General features: G+C 41.4%; 1 protein-coding gene across 1 annotated transcript; it reads left to right on the top strand.

Moving 5' to 3' along the window:
* Nucleotides 1–1734: 1734 nt before the first annotated feature.
* Nucleotides 1735–14477, top strand: LOC139763174 (uncharacterized). The gene is made up of 2 exons (XM_071688893.1): nucleotides 1735–2251; nucleotides 12367–14477. The coding sequence occupies exons 1-2, from the start codon at nucleotides 2216–2218 to the stop codon at nucleotides 14257–14259; spliced, it is 1929 nt and encodes a 642-aa protein (XP_071544994.1). The 5' UTR covers nucleotides 1735–2215; the 3' UTR covers nucleotides 14260–14477.
* Nucleotides 14478–19142: the final 4665 nt, after the last annotated feature.

Here is a 19142-nt window from a genome sequence, read left to right as displayed (position 1 = left end):
TTGTGTGGGGCCTGGATGTGGAAAGGGAGCTGTGGTTTCGGGCATTATTGCATGACAGCTAAAGACTGAGTGTGAACGAATGGGGCCTTTGTTGTCTTTTCCTAGTGCTACCTCGCACACATGAGGGGGGAGGGGGATGGTATTCCAAGTGTGGCGAGGTGGCGATGGGAATGAATAAAGGCAGACAGTGTGAAATGTGTGCATGGGTATACATGTATGTGTCTGTGTGTGTATATATATGTGTACATTGAGATGTATAGGTATGTATATTTGCGTGTGTGGACGTGTATGTATATACATTGTGTATGGAGGTGGGTTGGGCCATTTCTTCCGTCTGTTTCCTTGCGCTACCTCGCAAACGCGAGAGACGGCAACAAAGCAAAATAAATAAATAAATAAATAAATGTATATATATATATATATATATATATATATATATATATATATATATATATATATATATATATAATTGCTATCATTATCATTATCATTATGATAAACAAAACATTCTCCAGGGACTCTGACAGTTCTAGGTTGCGCTATAATTAGCAGCAGGGAAAGGATGACCTTCTTCGGAGTGGGTTCTTAAACTTGATTATATTCCGATAACAACATCGCCGAAACCCCCCAACTGACACGGGATAGATATGTTCAGTACGAGAAAGAGAACGACTGTCAGGAGAGGAGGTGATGAAAGATGATCATGAGTCATTCCAGCCAGCAAACCCGTCCCAGGGATATGCAATGCGGAACCTGTACATGGGTAACGGATGACCTCATCCAATTTGTCACAGTTGGCATTTCAAGAGGGAGGGATAGAGTGTGGGTGTGTCCAATCAATGTCAAAATATCATTCACGTTGGAGGACTCTATGAGGTTCAGAAGTTAGAAAAACAGCAGGGCAGGTTAGGGGGATCGAGTGTGTTGTAAGAATAGTCATGACAGTCGGGAACAAACGTTATGGTTTTGACTGACTGTTTCCAGAGCTGTATAGTGGGAAAAGATTAGCACTCGGGGCCTCCGGGATCATCCTGTGTGAGGCCTGCCCTCGGGACTCCCAGGATCATCCTGGATGTAACCTAACTAACACATATGATATTTTGATATCCCCTTCATACAGATATCATTAACACATCCTCTATGGAAATTCTGTAAACAAATGAGATATTAACTCCTATTACATGACAAGATTTCATCAGCAACTAACAATTTTGATATCAATATAAGAACAACGCAATGCTCATAATTACGAGTGAATATCATAGCTTCTTAACGCAGAGATTTAAGTTGGGAGTGAACCATCTTCAGGTAATTCAAACCTTCCAGTTTCTCACTTTATCTTCTTTCTTATAGCTTTTCTTAACAACATACAAAAGGGAGATGGATCCTGTATGCCTATGAGAACATCTGAAGACACGTAGAGTGAGCGGATAGACTCCTAAATCTCTAACTGGTGGTGAGGAGTGGCGGAAGGTCAGCTGCCTGGGAGCTACAAGGCTTCAGTGTGGTGAGGTCTGTTTCTGTCGTCAATAAACAGTGGAGTCCATTGTTTCCCAATACTACCGCCGTAGGGCGTTGTTTCAGAGATATGAGGACCACTGACCTCAAGTGCGCTTGCACGTCCTAGAGCCTAAGATTGTTTCATATGATCTGTTTACAATTATAAATCATTCTATTGAATCACGATATACTTATCTTGCTTATCTTGCAGCGATCACTCGCCGCTGTAATGACCCTATTCCAACGGTATTCAGTTGACTGCCTGACTGCATCATGACCCAGCGTCCAGCACTGGCCATGCAACACACTGGTCCCTGAACGATTGTGTGACCGTCTGACCATCACCACGACTACCCAGGGTCCTCACACCCAGCTAGCTCCACCACTACCCACGGTGTTCAAGCCTGGCTACCAACTCTGCTACCAAGGGACCTCACACCAGGACAGCACCAACACTACCCAGAGTCCTCACGCCTGGCTACCACTTCCGCTACCCAAGGTCCTCACGCCTGGCCAGCTTCATCACCACTACCCACAGTCCTCACGCCACGGTCATCACGCCTGGCCAGCACCTCTTCTACCCAGGGTCCTCATGCCTTGCCAACACACCACCACTACCTAGGGTCCTCACGCCTGGCCAGCACCTATTCTACCCAGGGTCCTCACGCCTGGCCAACAGCACCATCACTACCTAGGGTCCTCACGCCTGGCCAATATGGTCATCCAGCTGCTACAATTGATAATATTGCAGGTGATGTTTTTGTTTTTTTCGTATTCCACAAAATATTCGTCACATAATGATACATCTTACGTAATGCATCGAATACCCTTATGCTGTGAAATATCTAAATAAGATCCATATATGAAAATGCCTATACTAATCGTCTTAATACTTAAATTCTTGCCCAATTCGTCCCGCAAAGGAAGTCGGCCACGTCCACCGAGCGAGACTATAGTACATAAAGTGTATTGATGTTTGTGTTTCTCTGTGAGAAGAGTGTAGGGAAATCTACCGGTATGTGTTTAGTGTCTTCACTGTGGTAGGGCATCGTAGGAATGAAGGCTTCTGGGATGTGTGGAGTCAGTGTATGCAATAAAGGTAGGATTGTTTATGTCCCGAGCGTAGACAGTAGAGCGTGACTCGTCTTTGTGTGGGAAGTGTGCTTTCAGATTGATGTATGACTGCTAGGGTAGTATTTAAGACTGAGTTACTCGGTGCTTGCCGGCTCATTTCAGTTCGTATATCTTTCGTCAGTGTTTGTAACGTGTGGGTAAATTTGTGAGTCAACTGTGAAGCAGGAGTAATCTTTTTCATTTTTGATTGGGAGCTGGTAGTCAGTTATAGAGTGGTTTGGATGGAAGTGGTTGCAATGCATTGGGTGCTAAGCATGTTCACACTTGACTGTATTGTGAGGACCTTTGTTTTATTGTGCAGGTACCTAGTGTTCGTGGTTCCTAGGCAGCCAGTGATTGTTCTGAGCGCACTGGTATGTGCGCTTTGCACCTTTGTTATGTTTGCCTTTGAAAAGACGGAGGCCAGACGGGTATGGCATAGTTAGGGTGGAAAAGATGAAACGATTTTTTATAGAATGCTGAGGGATTGTTTTTATTCTCGAAATCTAGTGCCATTTGATATTTTGAAGACACTAAATGAAACACGGTGAGTTCCCAAATGGACATTCGCGTAATAATTACATCATCAGGGGAGATACGGAAAATAGATATAATAAGCAGCTGATATTCAACGAAGAGACGTAGCTAGGACGCCATTCGGGAAACAAGTGACCATGCGAATAAAGGTCGGGTGTGTTCAAGTCTGGCAACATGTATATCAAAAAATTTATCATGTGGACAAGAAAGGGAACTGTTTACAAATTTTATCAACGATAAAGATATCCAGTTTATACAGACCTTCATGAATATCAATGTTACGATTCTTTGCGTATCTAATAATAAAAGATTCAATGATATTTTCCGTAGTACAAGAGTGAGAGTAAGTAACTAGGATGGCATTACTTCATTCAATACAATGACCATACATTTTAACGTGATTAGACCAAGCATTTGATTCTTATCCTGATCTTATACTATAACTATGTTGCTTAAAACTTATAGAAAGATCCTTATCAGTGTGCCCAACATAAGATTTACCACAGTTCTTACATGGTACTCCATAAACGCACCCTGCGGATTCTTCTGTTAACTTCCGGATTAAGATATCTTTTATAGTATTGATGTTGCTGAAGACATTTACATCAAAGGATTTAAGCGACCTGGGAAGTAAAGTAAAATCATTAATGAAAGGAGCTAAAAGGTAATTGGTGTCACGGGGAGGTTTGGGTTTAACTCTATATAATAATTTCTTTGCAAACTTAAGAGATCTATCCATGAAAGATCTAGGATACTTTAACTTGGATCCAATAGAATATATCTTCTCAAACTCATCACCAATAAACCCTGGACTGCAAAACGTAATGCTCTTAGGAACATAGACTGGAATGATGATAATCTAAGTCTGTCATGTTGAGCCCATTAAGATTGGATATATGGGCATACAGTGGTACGTTTTGTGTATATGCTTAACATAAACTTATTTCCATCCATATGGATCATGCACTCTAGAATTGGTAACATGCAAATATTTTCAATATCTACAGCAAAGTTGATGGAAGATATTAAATGGTTAAGTAAAGAGAGAAATGTTTGTAAATTTTTGTTGACCAAACACAAAGAACATCATTTTCACACCGAAACCAAACTGCATCAGAGGGTAAGATATACTTTGGTAACTTTGTTTCAAATAGTTCCATGTAAATATTACTTAATACAGGTAAAAGAGGGTTCCCAATCCCATGATAAATTTTTGATCATAATTTTCTCCATTAAAATAAAATAAAGTCTTTTATACACAATTTTATCAATTAAAATAAAAGCACACTTTCAAACAGGTAAATATACATATATATACTAATGCAGTGCGTATGAACCCCTGGTTGGCAGGCGCCAGCGATACAGCTAGGCTATGATCGATTCAAAGGGGAATGAGAATACGAATACTATGAAATCGAATACCCTTCGTCTCATGTTGGTGAATCTTCTATTTTCAAATACACAAAGAACTGGAACATTAATATTAGTGAAGGTCTACACAAATTGGATAGCTTCATTGTAGGCACAATTACTAAAAAGTTCACTTTTTTGTCCACAAAGCAAAATTCACGCATGTTTCCAGTCCTGAACACACCAACATGAACAACACCATCCGGTGACGTTTGTATATAGCGTCTCAGCTACGGTTTTTCCTTGTGTATCAACTAACTATTCTATATCTCATTTTTGTACAAGTCTACTTTAGCGATGTGATCATTACATAAAGAGCACTTGGACACATCGTCTTTCATTTTTTGTGATTTCTTTGCATATAATAGATCACGTGAAACATTATGACCTCCAGCAATATATATATATATATATATATATATATATATATATATATATATATATATATATATATAGATAGATATATTGTAACAGAGAAGAGTAGTGAAAGCTTTGCGGAGGATGAAAGCCGGCAAGGCAGCAGGTTTGGATGGTATTGCAGTGGAATTTATTAAAAAAGGGGGTGACTGTATTGTTGACTGGTTGGTAAGGTTATTTAATGTATGTATGACTCATGGTGAGGTGCCTGAGGATTGGCGGAATGCGTGCATAGTGCCATTGTACAAAGGCAAAGGGGATAAGAGTGAGTGCTCAAATTACAGAGGTATAAGTTTGTTGAGTATTCCTGGTAAATTATATGGGAGGGTATTGATTGAGAGAGTGAAGGCATGTACAGAGCATCAGATTGGGGAAGAGCAGTGTGGTTTCAGAAGTGGTAGAGGATGTGTGGATCAGGTGTTTGCTTTGAAGAATGTATGTGAGAAATACTTAGAAAAGAAAATGGATTTGTATGTAGCATTTATGGATCTGGAGAAGGCATATGATAGAGTTGATAGAGATGCTCTGTGGAAGGTATTAAGAATATATGGTGTGGGAGGCAAGTTGTTAGAAGCAGTGAAAAGTTTTTATCGAGGATGTAAGGCATGTGTACGTGTAGGAAGAGAGGAAAGTGATTGGTTCTCAGTGAATGTAGGTTTGCGGCAGGGGTGTGTGATGTCTCCATGGTTGTTTAATTTGTTTATGGATGGGGTTGTTAGGGAGGTAAATGCAAGAGTTTTGGAAAGAGGGGCAAGTATGAAGTCTGTTGGGGATGAGAGAGCTTGGGAAGTGAGTCAGTTGTTGTTCGCTGATGATACAGCGCTGGTGGCTGATTCATGTGAGAAACTGCAGAAGCTGGTGACTGAGTTTGGTAAAGTGTGTGGAAGAAGAAAGTTAAGAGTAAATGTGAATAAGAGGAAGGTTATTAGGTACAGTAGGGTTGAGGGTCAAGTCAATTGGGAGGTGAGTTTGAATGGAGAAAAACTGGAGGAAGTGAAGTGTTTTAGATATCTGGGAGTGGATCTGGCAGCGGATGGAACCATGGAAGCGGAAGTGGATCATAGGGTGGGGGAGGGGGCGAAAATTCTGGGGGCCTTGAAGAATGTGTGGAAGTCGAGAACATTATCTCGGAAAGCAAAAATGGGTATGTTTGAAGGAATAGTGGTTCCAACAATGTTGTATGGTTGCGAGGCGTGGGCTATGGATAGAGTTGTGCGCAGGAGGATGGATGTGCTGGAAATGAGATGTTTGATGACAATGTGTGGTGTGAGGTGGTTTGATCGAGTGAGTAACGTAAGGGTAAGAGAGATGTGTGGAAATAAAAAGAGCGTGGTTGAGAGAGCAGAAGAGGGTGTTTTGAAGTGGTTTGGGCACATGGAGAGGATGAGTGAGGAAAGATTGACCAAGGGGATATATGTGTCGGGGGTGGAGGGAGCAAGGAGAAGAGGGAGACCAAATTGGAGGTGGAAAGATGGAGTGAAAAAGATTTTGTGTGATCGGGGCCTGAACATGCAGGAGGGTGAAAGGAGGGCAAGGAATAGAGTGAATTGGAGCGATGTGGTATACCGGGGTTGACGTGCTGTCAGTGGATTGAATCAGGGCATGTGAAGCGTCTGGGGTAAACCATGGAAGCTGTGTAGGTTTGTATATTTGCGTGTGTGGACGTATGTATATACATGTGTATGGGGGGGAGGGGTTGGGCCATTTCTTTCGTCTGTTTCCTTGCGCTACCTCGCAAACGCGGGAGACAGCGACAAAGTATAAAAAAAAAGAAAAAAAAAATATATATTTTTTTTTTTTTTTTTTTATACTTTGTCGCTGTCTCCCGCGTTTGCGAGGTAGCGCAAGGAAACAGACGAAAGAAATGGCCCAACCCCACCCCCATACACATGTATATACATACGTCCACACACGCAAATATACATACCTACACAGCTTCCATGGTTTACCCCAGACGCTTCACATGCCTTGATTCAATCCACTGACAGCACGTCAACCCCGGTATACCACATCGCTCCAATTCACTCTATTCCTTGCCCTCCTTTACCCTCCTGCATGTTCAGGCCCCGATCACACAAAATCTTTTTCACTCCATCTTTCCACCTCCAATTTGGTCTCCCTCTTCTCCTTGCTCCCTCCACCTCCGACACATATATCCTCTTGGTCAATCTTTCCTCACTCATTCTCTCCATGTGCCCAAACCACTTCAAAACACCCTCTTCTGCTCTCTCAACCACGCTCTTTTTATTTCCACACATCTCTCTTACCCTCACGTTACTCACTCGATCAAACCACCTCACACCACACATTGTCCTCAAACATCTCATTTCCAGCACATCCATCCTCCTGCGCACAACTCTATCCATAGCCCACGCCTCGCAACCATACAACATTGTTGGAACCACTATTCCTTCAAACATACCCATTTTTGCTTTCCGAGATAATGTTCTCGACTTCCACACATTCTTCAAGGCCCCCAGAATTTTCGCCCCCTCCCCCACCCTATGATCCACTTCCGCTTCCATGGTTCCATCCGCTGCCAGATCCACTCCCAGATATCTAAAACACTTCACTTCCTCCAGTTTTTCTCCATTCAAACTCACCTCCCAATTGACTTGACCCTCAACCCTACTGTACCTAATAACCTTCCTCTTATTCACATTTACTCTTAACTTTCTTCTTCCACACACTTTACCAAACTCAGTCACCAGCTTCTGCAGTTTCTCACATGAATCAGCCACCAGCGCTGTATCATCAGCGAACAACAACTGACTCACTTCCCAAGCTCTCTCATCCCCAACAGACTTCATACTTGCCCCTCTTTCCAAAACTCTTGCATTTACCTCCCTAACAACCCCATCCATAAACAAATTAAACAACCATGGAGACATCACACATCCCTGCCGCAAACCTACATTCACTGAGAACCAATCACTTTCCTCTCTTCCTACACGTACACATGCCTTACATCCTCGATAAAAACTTTTCACTGCTTCTAACAACTTGCCTCCCACACCATATATTCTTAATACCTTCCACAGAGCATCTCTATCAACTCTATCATATGCCTTCTCCAGATCCATAAATGCTACATACAAATCCATTTGCTTTTCTAAGTATTTCTCACATACATTCTTCAAAGCAAACACCTGATCCACACATCCTCTACCACTTCTGAAACCACACTGCTCTTCCCCAATCTGATGCTCTGTACATGCCTTCACCCTCTCAATCAATACCCTCCCATATAATTTACCAGGAATACTCAACAAACTTATACCTCTGTAATTTGAGCACTCACTCTTATCCCCTTTGCCTTTGTACAATGGCACTATGCACGCATTCCGCCAATCCTCAGGCACCTCACCATGAGTCATACATACATTAAATAACCTTACCAACCAGTCAACAATACAGTCACCCCCTTTTTTAATAAATTCCACTGCAATACCATCCAAACCTGCTGCCTTGCCGGCTTTCATCCTCCGCAAAGCTTTCACTACCTCTTCTCTGTTTACCAAATCATTTTCCCTAACCCTCTCACTTTGCACACCACCTCGACCAAAACACCCTATATCTGCCACTCTATCATCAAACACATTCAACAAACCTTCAAAATACTCACTCCTTCTCCTTCTCACATCACCACTACTTGTTATCACCTCCCCATTTGCGCCCTTCACTGAAGTTCCCATTTGCTCCCTTGTCTTACGCACTTTATTTACCTCCTTCCAGAACATCTTTTTATTCTCCCTAAAATTTAATGATACTCTCTCACCCCAACTCTCATTTGCCCTTTTTTTCACCTCTTGCCCTTCTCTTGACCTCCTGTCTCTTTCTTTTATACATCTCCCACTCAATTGCATTTTTTCCCTGCAAAAATCGTCCAAATGCCTCTCTCTTCTCTTTCACTAATACTCTTACTTCTTCATCCCACCACTCACTACCCTTTCTAATCAACCCACCTCCCACTCTTCTCTTGCCACAAGCATCTTTTGCGCAATCCATCACTGATTCCCTAAATACATCCCATTCCTCCCCCACTCCCCTTACTTCCATTGTTCTCACCTTTTTCCATTCTGTACTCAGTCTCTCCTGGTACTTCCTCACACAGGTCTCCTTCCCAAGCTCACTTACTCTCACCACCCTCTTCACCCCAACATTCACTCTTCTTTTCTGAAAACCCATACAAATCTTCACCTTAGCCTCCACAAGACAATGATCAGACATCCCTCCAGTTGCACCTCTCAGCACATTAACATCCAAAAGTCTCTCTTTCGCACGCCTGTCAATTAACACGTAATCCAATAACGCTCTCTGGCCATCTCTCCTACTTACATAAGTATACTTATGTATATCTCGCTTTTTAAACCAGGTATTCCCAATCATCAGTCCTTTTTCAGCACATAAATCTACAAGCTCTTCACCATTTCCATTTACAACACTGAACACCCCATGTATACCAATTATTCCCTCAACTGCCACATTACTCACCTTTGCATTCAAATCACCCATCACTATAACCCGGTCTCGTGCATCAAAACCACTAACACACTCATTCAGCTGCTCCCAAAACACTTGCCTCTCTTGATCTTTCTTCTCATGCCCAGGTGCATATGCACCAATAATCACCCACCTCTCTCCATCAACTTTCAGTTTTACCCATATTAATCGAGAATTTACTTTCTTACACTCTATCACATACTCCCACCACTCGTGTTTCAGGAGTATTGCTACTCCTTCCCTTGCTCTTGTCCTCTCACTAACCCCTGACTTTACTCCCCAGACATTCCCAAACCACTCTTCCCCTTTACCCTTGAGCTTCGTTTCACTCAGAGCCAAAACATCCAGGTTCCTTTCCTCAAACATACAACCTATCTCTCCTTTTTTCACATCTTGGTTACATCCACACACATTTAGGCACCCCACTCTGAGCCTTCGAGGAGGATGAGCACTCCCCGCGTGACTCCTTCTTCTGTTTCCCATTTTAGAAAGTTAATACAAGGAGGGGAGGATTTCTGGCCCCCCCGCTCCCGTCCCCTCTAGTCGCTTTCTACGACACGCGAGGAATACGTGGGAAGTATTCTTTCACCCCTATCCCCAGGGATAATATACATATATATATATACATATACACACACACACACACACATATACATACGCACATATATACACACACACACATACATACATATATATATACATATATATATATATATATATATATATATATAAATGTAATGCATAAGCGCGCGCACTTCCGTATTACATACAAACTTCCAACATCCAAGATCGAGCCCCGGACCCCTGCGTGGTAGGCGGGAGTGCGACGGCTAGGCTATGATCGCCATCATAGCCTAGCGGTAGCACACCCGCCTGCCACACAAGGGGTTCGATTCTGCCTTTTGCTGGAAAACGAGAAGTAGGAGACCAAACTGCAGGGAGAAGGATGGAGTGGAAAAGATGTTGAGCGATTGGGGCTTGAACATACAGTAGGGTGAAAGGTGTGCAAGGAATAGAGTGAATTGGAACGATGTGGTATACCGGGGTCGACGTGTTATCAGTGGATTGAACCAGGGCATCTGAAGCGTCTGGGGTAAACCATGGAAAGTTCTGTGGGGCCTGGATGTGGAAAGGGAGCTGTGCTTTCGGCGCATTATACATGACAGTTAGAGACTGAGTGTGATGGAATGTGGCCTTTTATTGTCTTTTCCTAGCGCTACCTCGCGGGCTGGCGACAGAATGGATGAAGGCAGCATGTATGAATATGTACATATGTGTATATATATATATATATATATATATATATATATATATATATATATATATATATATATATATATATATATATATATATATATATATATATATATATATACATATATATATATATATATATATATATATATATATATATATATATATATATATATATATATATATATATATATATATATATATGTCTATGTATGTATATGCATGTACGCGTTGAAATGTATAGGTATGTATATGTGTGTGCGTGGGCATCTAAGTATACGCATGTGTATTTCGGCGGGTTGGCCCATTATTTTGTTTGTTTCCTTGCGCTACCTCGCTAAAGCAGGACACATTGATTAAGTATGATAAGAATATATATATATATATATATATATATATATATATATATATATATATATATATATATATATATATATATATATATATATATATACACATGTATATACTTACGTCCACACACGCAAATATACATACCTACACAGCTTTCCATGGTTTACCCCAGACGCTTCACATGCCCTGATTCAATCCACTGACAGCACGTTAACCCCGGTATACCACATCGATCCAATTCACTCTATTCCTTGCCCGCCTTTCACCCTCCTGCATGTTCAGGCCCCGATCACACAAAATCTTTTTCACTCCATATTTCCACCTCCAATTTGGTCTCCCACTTCTCCTCGTTCCCTCCACCTCCGACACATATATCCTCTTGGTCAATCTTTCCTCACTCATTCTCTCCATGTGCCCAAACCATTTCAAATCACCCTCTTCTGCTCTCTCAACCACGCTCTTTTTATTTCCACACATCTCTCTTACCCTTACGTTACTTACTCGATCAAACCACCTCACACCACACATTGTCCTTAAACATCTCATTTCCAGCACATCCATCCTCCTACGCACAACTCTATCCATAGCCCACGCCTCGCAACCATACAACATTGTTGGAACCACTGTTCCTTCAAACATACCCATTTTTTGCTTTCCGAGATAATGTTCTCGACTTCCACACATTCTTCAAGGCTCCCAGGATTTTCGCCCCCTCCCCCACCCTATGATTCACTTCCGCTTCCATGGTTCCATCGGCTGCCAGATCCACTCCCAGATATCTAAAACACCTTACTTCCTCCAGTTATATATATATATATATATATATATATATATATATATATATATATATATATATATATATATATATTTTATCCCTGGGGATAGGGGAGAAAGAATACTTCCCACGTATTCCCTGCGTGTCGTAGAAGGCGACTAAAAGGGGAGGGAGCGGGTGGCTGGAAATCCTCCCCTCTCTTTTTTTTTTTTTTTTTTTTTTTTTCCAAAAGAAGGAACAGAGAAGGGGGCCAGGTGAGGATTTTCCCTCTAAGGCCCAATCCTCTGTTCTTAACGCTACCTCGCAAATGCGGGAAATGGCGAATCGTATGAAAAAAAAAAAAAAAAAAAATATATATATATATATATATATATATATATATATATATATATATATATATATATATATATATATATATATATATGTATATATATATATATATATATATTAACCCTTTCCCATGGAGAAATTTTCTTCATTAAAGACTTACACGTTTTATCTTCCAGGGCTTGGCAGGAGCAGTTCCTGACCTCAACTGTTCACTACACCTCTCCTGCCATCCGGACGACCTCGTGCCCCATCCCTGGGACTGTCACCTCTACCATGTGTGCCTGGCTCGTGGCGTCCCCGACTTCACCACACAACGTTGTCCCCTCGGCCAATACTTCGACCCTACTGGCAGGACTTGCGTCCAGGAAGAGAGTCCCTGCGCCCCGGCGTGTCCTCACCCCTGCCACTGTGACCTACTCGGCAGGGGACGTGTGGTGCACGACGAGCACAGGTGCCAACAAGGTAGACTGCTTCATATGGAGTCGAACCAATGCATCGACACATCCTGTTTGAAATTCTGTTCACATAAAGCCGGTCTGGCCGTGACGGGAACTGATACAGGTGCAATAGCCTCCAGCAAGTCCTTAAACAGGACAATCAGGGAATGCTACTTCACCTGCCACGGTGATTTCAGCACATATGCCGACAAGAATAGCTGTAGTAAGTTCTACGTCTGTTATCCTGGTGGCATAGGAATCCAGCAGTTTTGTCCAACTGACCGTCCTTACTTCAACGGGGTTGACTGCATTTCAGACAGTACTCAGTGTTGTGTACAACCTCCATCATCTACTGAAACTACTGGAACTTCGAGTACGATTCAAACACCATCTACCGAGCCCCATACAACTACAACACCATCTACCAAATACCCTACAACTACCACTACAACACCATCTACCGAACACCCTACAACTGCCACTACAACACCATCTACGGAGCCCTATACAACTACAACTACAACTACGTCTGCCGGTCCCCCTACAACTATAACTAAAACACCATCTACTGAGCCGCCTACAACTACAACATCTACCGAGCCCCCTACAACTACAACTACAGCACCATCTACTGAGCCTCCTACAACTACCATTACAACACCATCTACTGAGTCTCCTACATCTGCAACTACAACACCATCTACCGAGCCCCCTACAACTACCATTACAACACCATCTACTGAGCCTCCTACAACTACAACACCATCTACTGAGCCTCCTACAACTATAACTACAACACCCTCTACTGAGTCTCCTACATCTGCAACTACAACACCATCTACCGAGCCCCCTACAACTACAACTACAACACCATCTACTGAGCCTCCTATAACCAAAACCACAACACAGTCTACACAGCTTCCTACAACGACCACTACAACACCATCCACTGAGCCTTCTACAACTACGACTACAACACCGTCTACACAGTCTTCTACAACAACAACCACCACGACAACAACAAGAACAACCACAACCACAACTGCTCCGAGCATAAGTTGTCTGCTGGAACCAGACTGCCGTGACAAACCGATGGGCTCCGCAGTTCCAGATCCTAACAATTGCCTGAGGTACTACGTCTGCCTGGGTGACGATATAGCCACAGAAGACTCGTTCCCTTGCCAACCGGGACTCTACTTCAACCCAGAGACAAACAAGTGTCACTTGATCGAGGGTGACACGTACCTGTGCCTGCCACCTTGTACCTCAATGTGCTCCTATTCTTGCCTCGACAGTGAGTGGATCTTCGACCCCAAGAATTGCAGTAGATACTACCTCTGTTACCAGGGTTCGACGGTTCATCTCTCTTGTTCGACCTCGCGACCCTACTTCGACGGTCAAGCCTGCACTGCACACCCAGATTCTTGCTGCTTCTACCCTTGTCCACCTTACTGTCCCTACCAGGGTAAGATGGTGCCTCATGGTAAGGACTGTCACAAGTACTATATATGTTTAGACGTCGGGTTCCCTACGAACATCAGCCTTATCACCTGTAGGAACAACGAGGTGTTCGATCACGTGACGGGTCAGTGCTCCCCGACCGCCGAGTGTATTCAACTGTGTGAGGATTAACTGGTCGAACAGGTGACGAGGTTTACAACGAAGTTTCCACTCCGCTCAGCCACCCTCTCCAATATGGCGGTTGCCTTCGTCAGCTGTGGATCATGCGGGCCCGAGTTTCAAACCTGGGACGGATATATATGTCTTAATATGTAATCACATGTTCATATATATATATATATATATATATATATATATATATATATATATATATATATATATATATATATATACATATTTATATTTTTTTATTATACTTTGTCGCTGTCTCCCGCGTTTGCGAGGTAGCGCAAGGAAACAGACGAAAGAAATGGCCCAACCCCCCCCCCCCATACACATGTATATACATACGTCCACACACGCAAATATATATATATATATATATATATATATATATATATATATATATATATATATATATATATATATATATATATATATATATATATATATATATATATGGTAAAGTGTGTGACAGAAGAAAGTTAAGAGTAAATGTGAATAAGAGCAAGGTTATTAGGTACAGTAGGGTTGAGGGTCAAGTCAATTGGGAGGTAAGTTTGAATGGAGAAAAACTGGAGGAAGTAAAGTGTGTTAGATATCTGGGAGTGGATCTGGCAGCGGATGGAACCATGGAAGCGGAAGTAGATCATAGGGTGGGGGAGGGGGCGAAAATCCTGGGAGCCTTGAAGAATGTGTGGAAGTCGAGAACATTATCTCGGAAAGCAAAAATGGGTATGTTTGAAGGAATAGTGGTTCCAACAATGTTGTATGGTTGCGAGGCGTGGGCTATGGATAGAGTTGTGCGCAGGAGGATGGATGTGCTGGAAATGAGATGTTTGAGGACAATGTGTAGTGTGAGGTGGTTTGATCGAGTAAGTAACGTAAGGGTAAGAGAGATGTGTGGAAATAAAAAGAGCGTGGTTGAGAGAGCAGAAGAGGGTGTTTTGAAATGGTATGGGCACATGGAGAGAATGAGTGAGGAAAGATTGACCAAGAGGATATATGTGTCGGAGGTGGAGGGAACGAGGAGAAGTGGGAGACCAAATTGGAGGTGGAAATATGGAGTGAAAAAAATTTTGTGTGATCGGGGCCTGAACATGCAGGAGGGTGAAAGGAGGGCAAGAAATAGAGTGAATTGGATCGATGTGGTATACCCGGGTTGACGTGCTGTCAATGGATTAAATCAGGGCATGTGAAGCGTCTGGGGTAAACCATGGAAAGCTGTGTAGGTATGTACATTTGCGTGTGTGGACGTATGTATATACATGTGTATGGGGGTGGGTTGGGCCATTTCTTTCGTCTGTTTCCTTGCGCTACCTCGCAAACGCGGGAGACAGCGACAAAGCAAAATATATATATATATATATATATATATATATATATATATATATATATATATATATATATATATATATATATATATATATATATATATATATATATATATATATATATATTATCCCTGGGGATAGGGGAGAAAGAATACTTCCCACGTATTCCCTGCGTGTCGTAGAAGGCGACTAAAAGGGTAGGGAGCGGGTGGCTGGAAATCCTCCCCTTTCTTGTTTTTTTTTAATTTTCCAAAAGAAGGAACAGAGAAGGGGGTCAGGTGAGGATATTCCCTCTAAGGCCCAGTTCTCTGTTCTTAACGCTACCTCGCTAACGCGGGAAATGACAAATAGTAGGAAAAAAAAAAAAAAAAAAAAAAATATATATATATATATATATATATATATATATATATATATATATATATATATATATATAAATATATATATATATATATATATATTATCCCTGGGGATAGGGGAGAAAGAATACTTCCCACGTATTCCCTGCGTGTCGTAGAAGGCGACTAAAAGGGTAGGGAGCGGGTGGCTGGAAATCCTCCCCTTTCTTGTTTTTTTTTAATTTTCCAAAAGAAGGAACAGAGAAGGGGGTCAGGTGAGGATATTCCCTCTAAGGCCCAGTTCTCTGTTCTTAACGCTACCTCGCTAACGCGGGAAATGACAAATAGTATGAAAAAAAAAAAAAAAAAAAATATATATATATATATATATATATATATATATATATATATATATATATATATATATATATATATATATATATATATATATATATATATCTATATATATATATATATATATATATATATATATTTCATTGACCTGATACGAGGATTTGTTATTTCCGATTTCAAAGGTCTGTTGCATCAATATATTAATTTTATTAGGCTCACAATCATTTTGGTTGAGTCGTGATTATGTCCTAAATTTTGTACTTACACATAAACCAATAAATAAGACTTTGAAGCTGGAGCTTTACATTTACAAATATGTAGCGACAAATATATATCATCGAGAAAAAGAAATGTTTAATCCTTCATACTTCAGGAAAGTGTAAGTTCGATGAAAAGAAAATACATTTTCCTACAATATGAATCCTTCCCTTAGTTCTCTGAATTATTGGTATTATAATCCGCTACAAAAAACTTGACTGGACAACATTCTTCGCAACAAGTCTGAAGTAGAGTAATAAATAGAGTTATTGCTGAACAATAATTGGTCAATTGGTTTGAACTGTCTATATACCTGTTTGGATCATTCTAGTAAAGACGGGTACAACCTTTTGAATGCAGTAAATATATATATACATAATATGAATATGCATGAGTTTGGTAAAATGTGTAAAAGAAGAAAGTTGAGAGGAAATGTGAATAAGAGCAAGGTTATTAGGTACAGTAGGGTTGAGGGTCAAGTCAATTGGGAGGTAAGTTTAAATGGAGAAAAACTGTAGGAAGTAAAGTGTTTTAGATATCTGGGAGTGGATTTGGCAGCAAATGGATCCATTGAAGCGGTAGTGAATCATGGGTGGGGGAGGGGGCGAAAATTCTGGGAGCGTTGAAGAATGTGTGGAAGTCGAGAACATTATCTCGGAAAGCAAAAATAGGTATGTTTGAAGGAGTATTGTTTCCAACAATGTTGTATGGTTGCGAGACGTGGGCTATGGATAGAGTTGTGCGCAGGATGATGGATGTGCTGGAAATGAGATGTTTGAGGACAATGTTTGGTGTGAGGTGGTTTGATCGAGTAAGTAATGTAAGGGTAAGAGAGATGTGTGGAAATAAAAAGAGCGTGGTTGAGAGGGCAGAAGAGGGTGTTTTGAAATGGTTTGGGCACATTAAGAGAATGAGTGAGGAAAGATTGACTAAGAGGATATATGTGTTGGAAGTGGAGGGAACGAGGAGAAGTGGGAGACCAAATTGGAGGTGGAAAGATGGAGTAAAAAAGATTTTGTGTGATCGGGGCCTGAACATGCAGGAGGGTGAAAGGCGGGCAAGGAATAGAGTGAATTGGATCGATGTGGTATACCGGGGTTGACGTGCTGTCAGTGGATTGAATCAGGGCATGTGAAGCGTCTGGGGTAAACCATGGAAAGTTGTGTGGGGCCTGGATGTGGAAAGGGAGCTGTGGTTTCGGGCATTATTGCATGACAGCTAAAGACTGAGTGTGAACGAATGGGGCCTTTGTTGTCTTTTCCTAGTGCTACCTCGCACACATGAGGGGGGAGGGGGATGGTATTCCAAGTGTGGCGAGGTGGCGATGGGAATGAATAAAGGCAGACAGTGTGAAATGTGTGCATGGGTATACATGTATGTGTCTGTGTGTGTATATATATGTGTACATTGAGATGTATAGGTATGTATATTTGCGTGTGTGGACGTGTATGTATATACATTGTGTATGGAGGTGGGTTGGGCCATTTCTTCCGTCTGTTTCCTTGCGCTACCTCGCAAACGCGGGAGACGGCAACAAAGCAAAATAAATAAATAAATAAATAAATGTATATATATATATATATATATATATATATATATATATATATATATATATATATATATATATATATATAATTGCTATCATTATCATTATCATTATGATAAACAAAACATTCTCCAGGGACTCTGACAGTTCTAGGTTGCGCTATAATTAGCAGCAGGGAAAGGATGACCTTCTTCGGAGTGGGTTCTTAAACTTGATTATATTCCGATAACAACATCGCCGAAACCCCCCAACTGACACGGGATAGATATGTTCAGTACGAGAAAGAGAACGACTGTCAGGAGAGGAGGTGATGAAAGATGATCATGAGTCATTCCAGCCAGCAAACCCGTCCCAGGGATATGCAATGCGGAACCTGTACATGGGTAACGGATGACCTCATCCAATTTGTCACAATTGGCATTTCAAGAGGGAGGGATAGAGTGTGGGTGTGTCCAATCAATGTCAAAATATCATTTACGTTGGAGGACTCTATGAGGTTCAGAAGTTAGAAAAACAGCAGGAAAGGTTAAGGGGATCGAGTGTGTTGTAAGAATAGTCATGACAGTCGGGAACAAACGTTATGGTTTTGACTGACTGTTTCCAGAGCTGTATAGTGGGAAAAGATTAGCACTCGGGGCCCCCGGGATCATCCTGTGTGAGGCCTGCCCTCGGGACTCCCAGGATCATCCTGGATGTAACTTAACTAACACATATGATATTTTGATATCCCCTTCATACAGATATCATTAACACATCCTCTATGGAAATTCTGTAAACAAATGAGATATTAACTCCTATTACATGACAAGTTTTCATCAGCAACTAACAATTTTGATATCAATATAAGAACAACGCAATGCTCATAATTACGAGTGAATATCATAGCTCCTTAACACCTAGATTTCAGTTGGGAGTGAGCCATCTTCAGCTAATCCAAACCTTCCAGTTTCTCACTTTATCCTCTTTCTTATAGCTTTTCTTAACAACATACAAAAGGGAGATGGATCCTGTATGCCTCCGAGAACACCTGAAGACACGTAAAGTGAGCGGATATACTCCTAAATC

Source organism: Panulirus ornatus, chromosome 46, assembly GCF_036320965.1.
Source record: "Panulirus ornatus isolate Po-2019 chromosome 46, ASM3632096v1, whole genome shotgun sequence".
Classification (NCBI taxonomy): Eukaryota; Metazoa; Arthropoda; class Malacostraca; order Decapoda; family Palinuridae; genus Panulirus; species Panulirus ornatus.
Note: the sequence above shows the minus strand (reverse complement) of the source record. Positions and strands in the feature narration are given on the sequence as shown.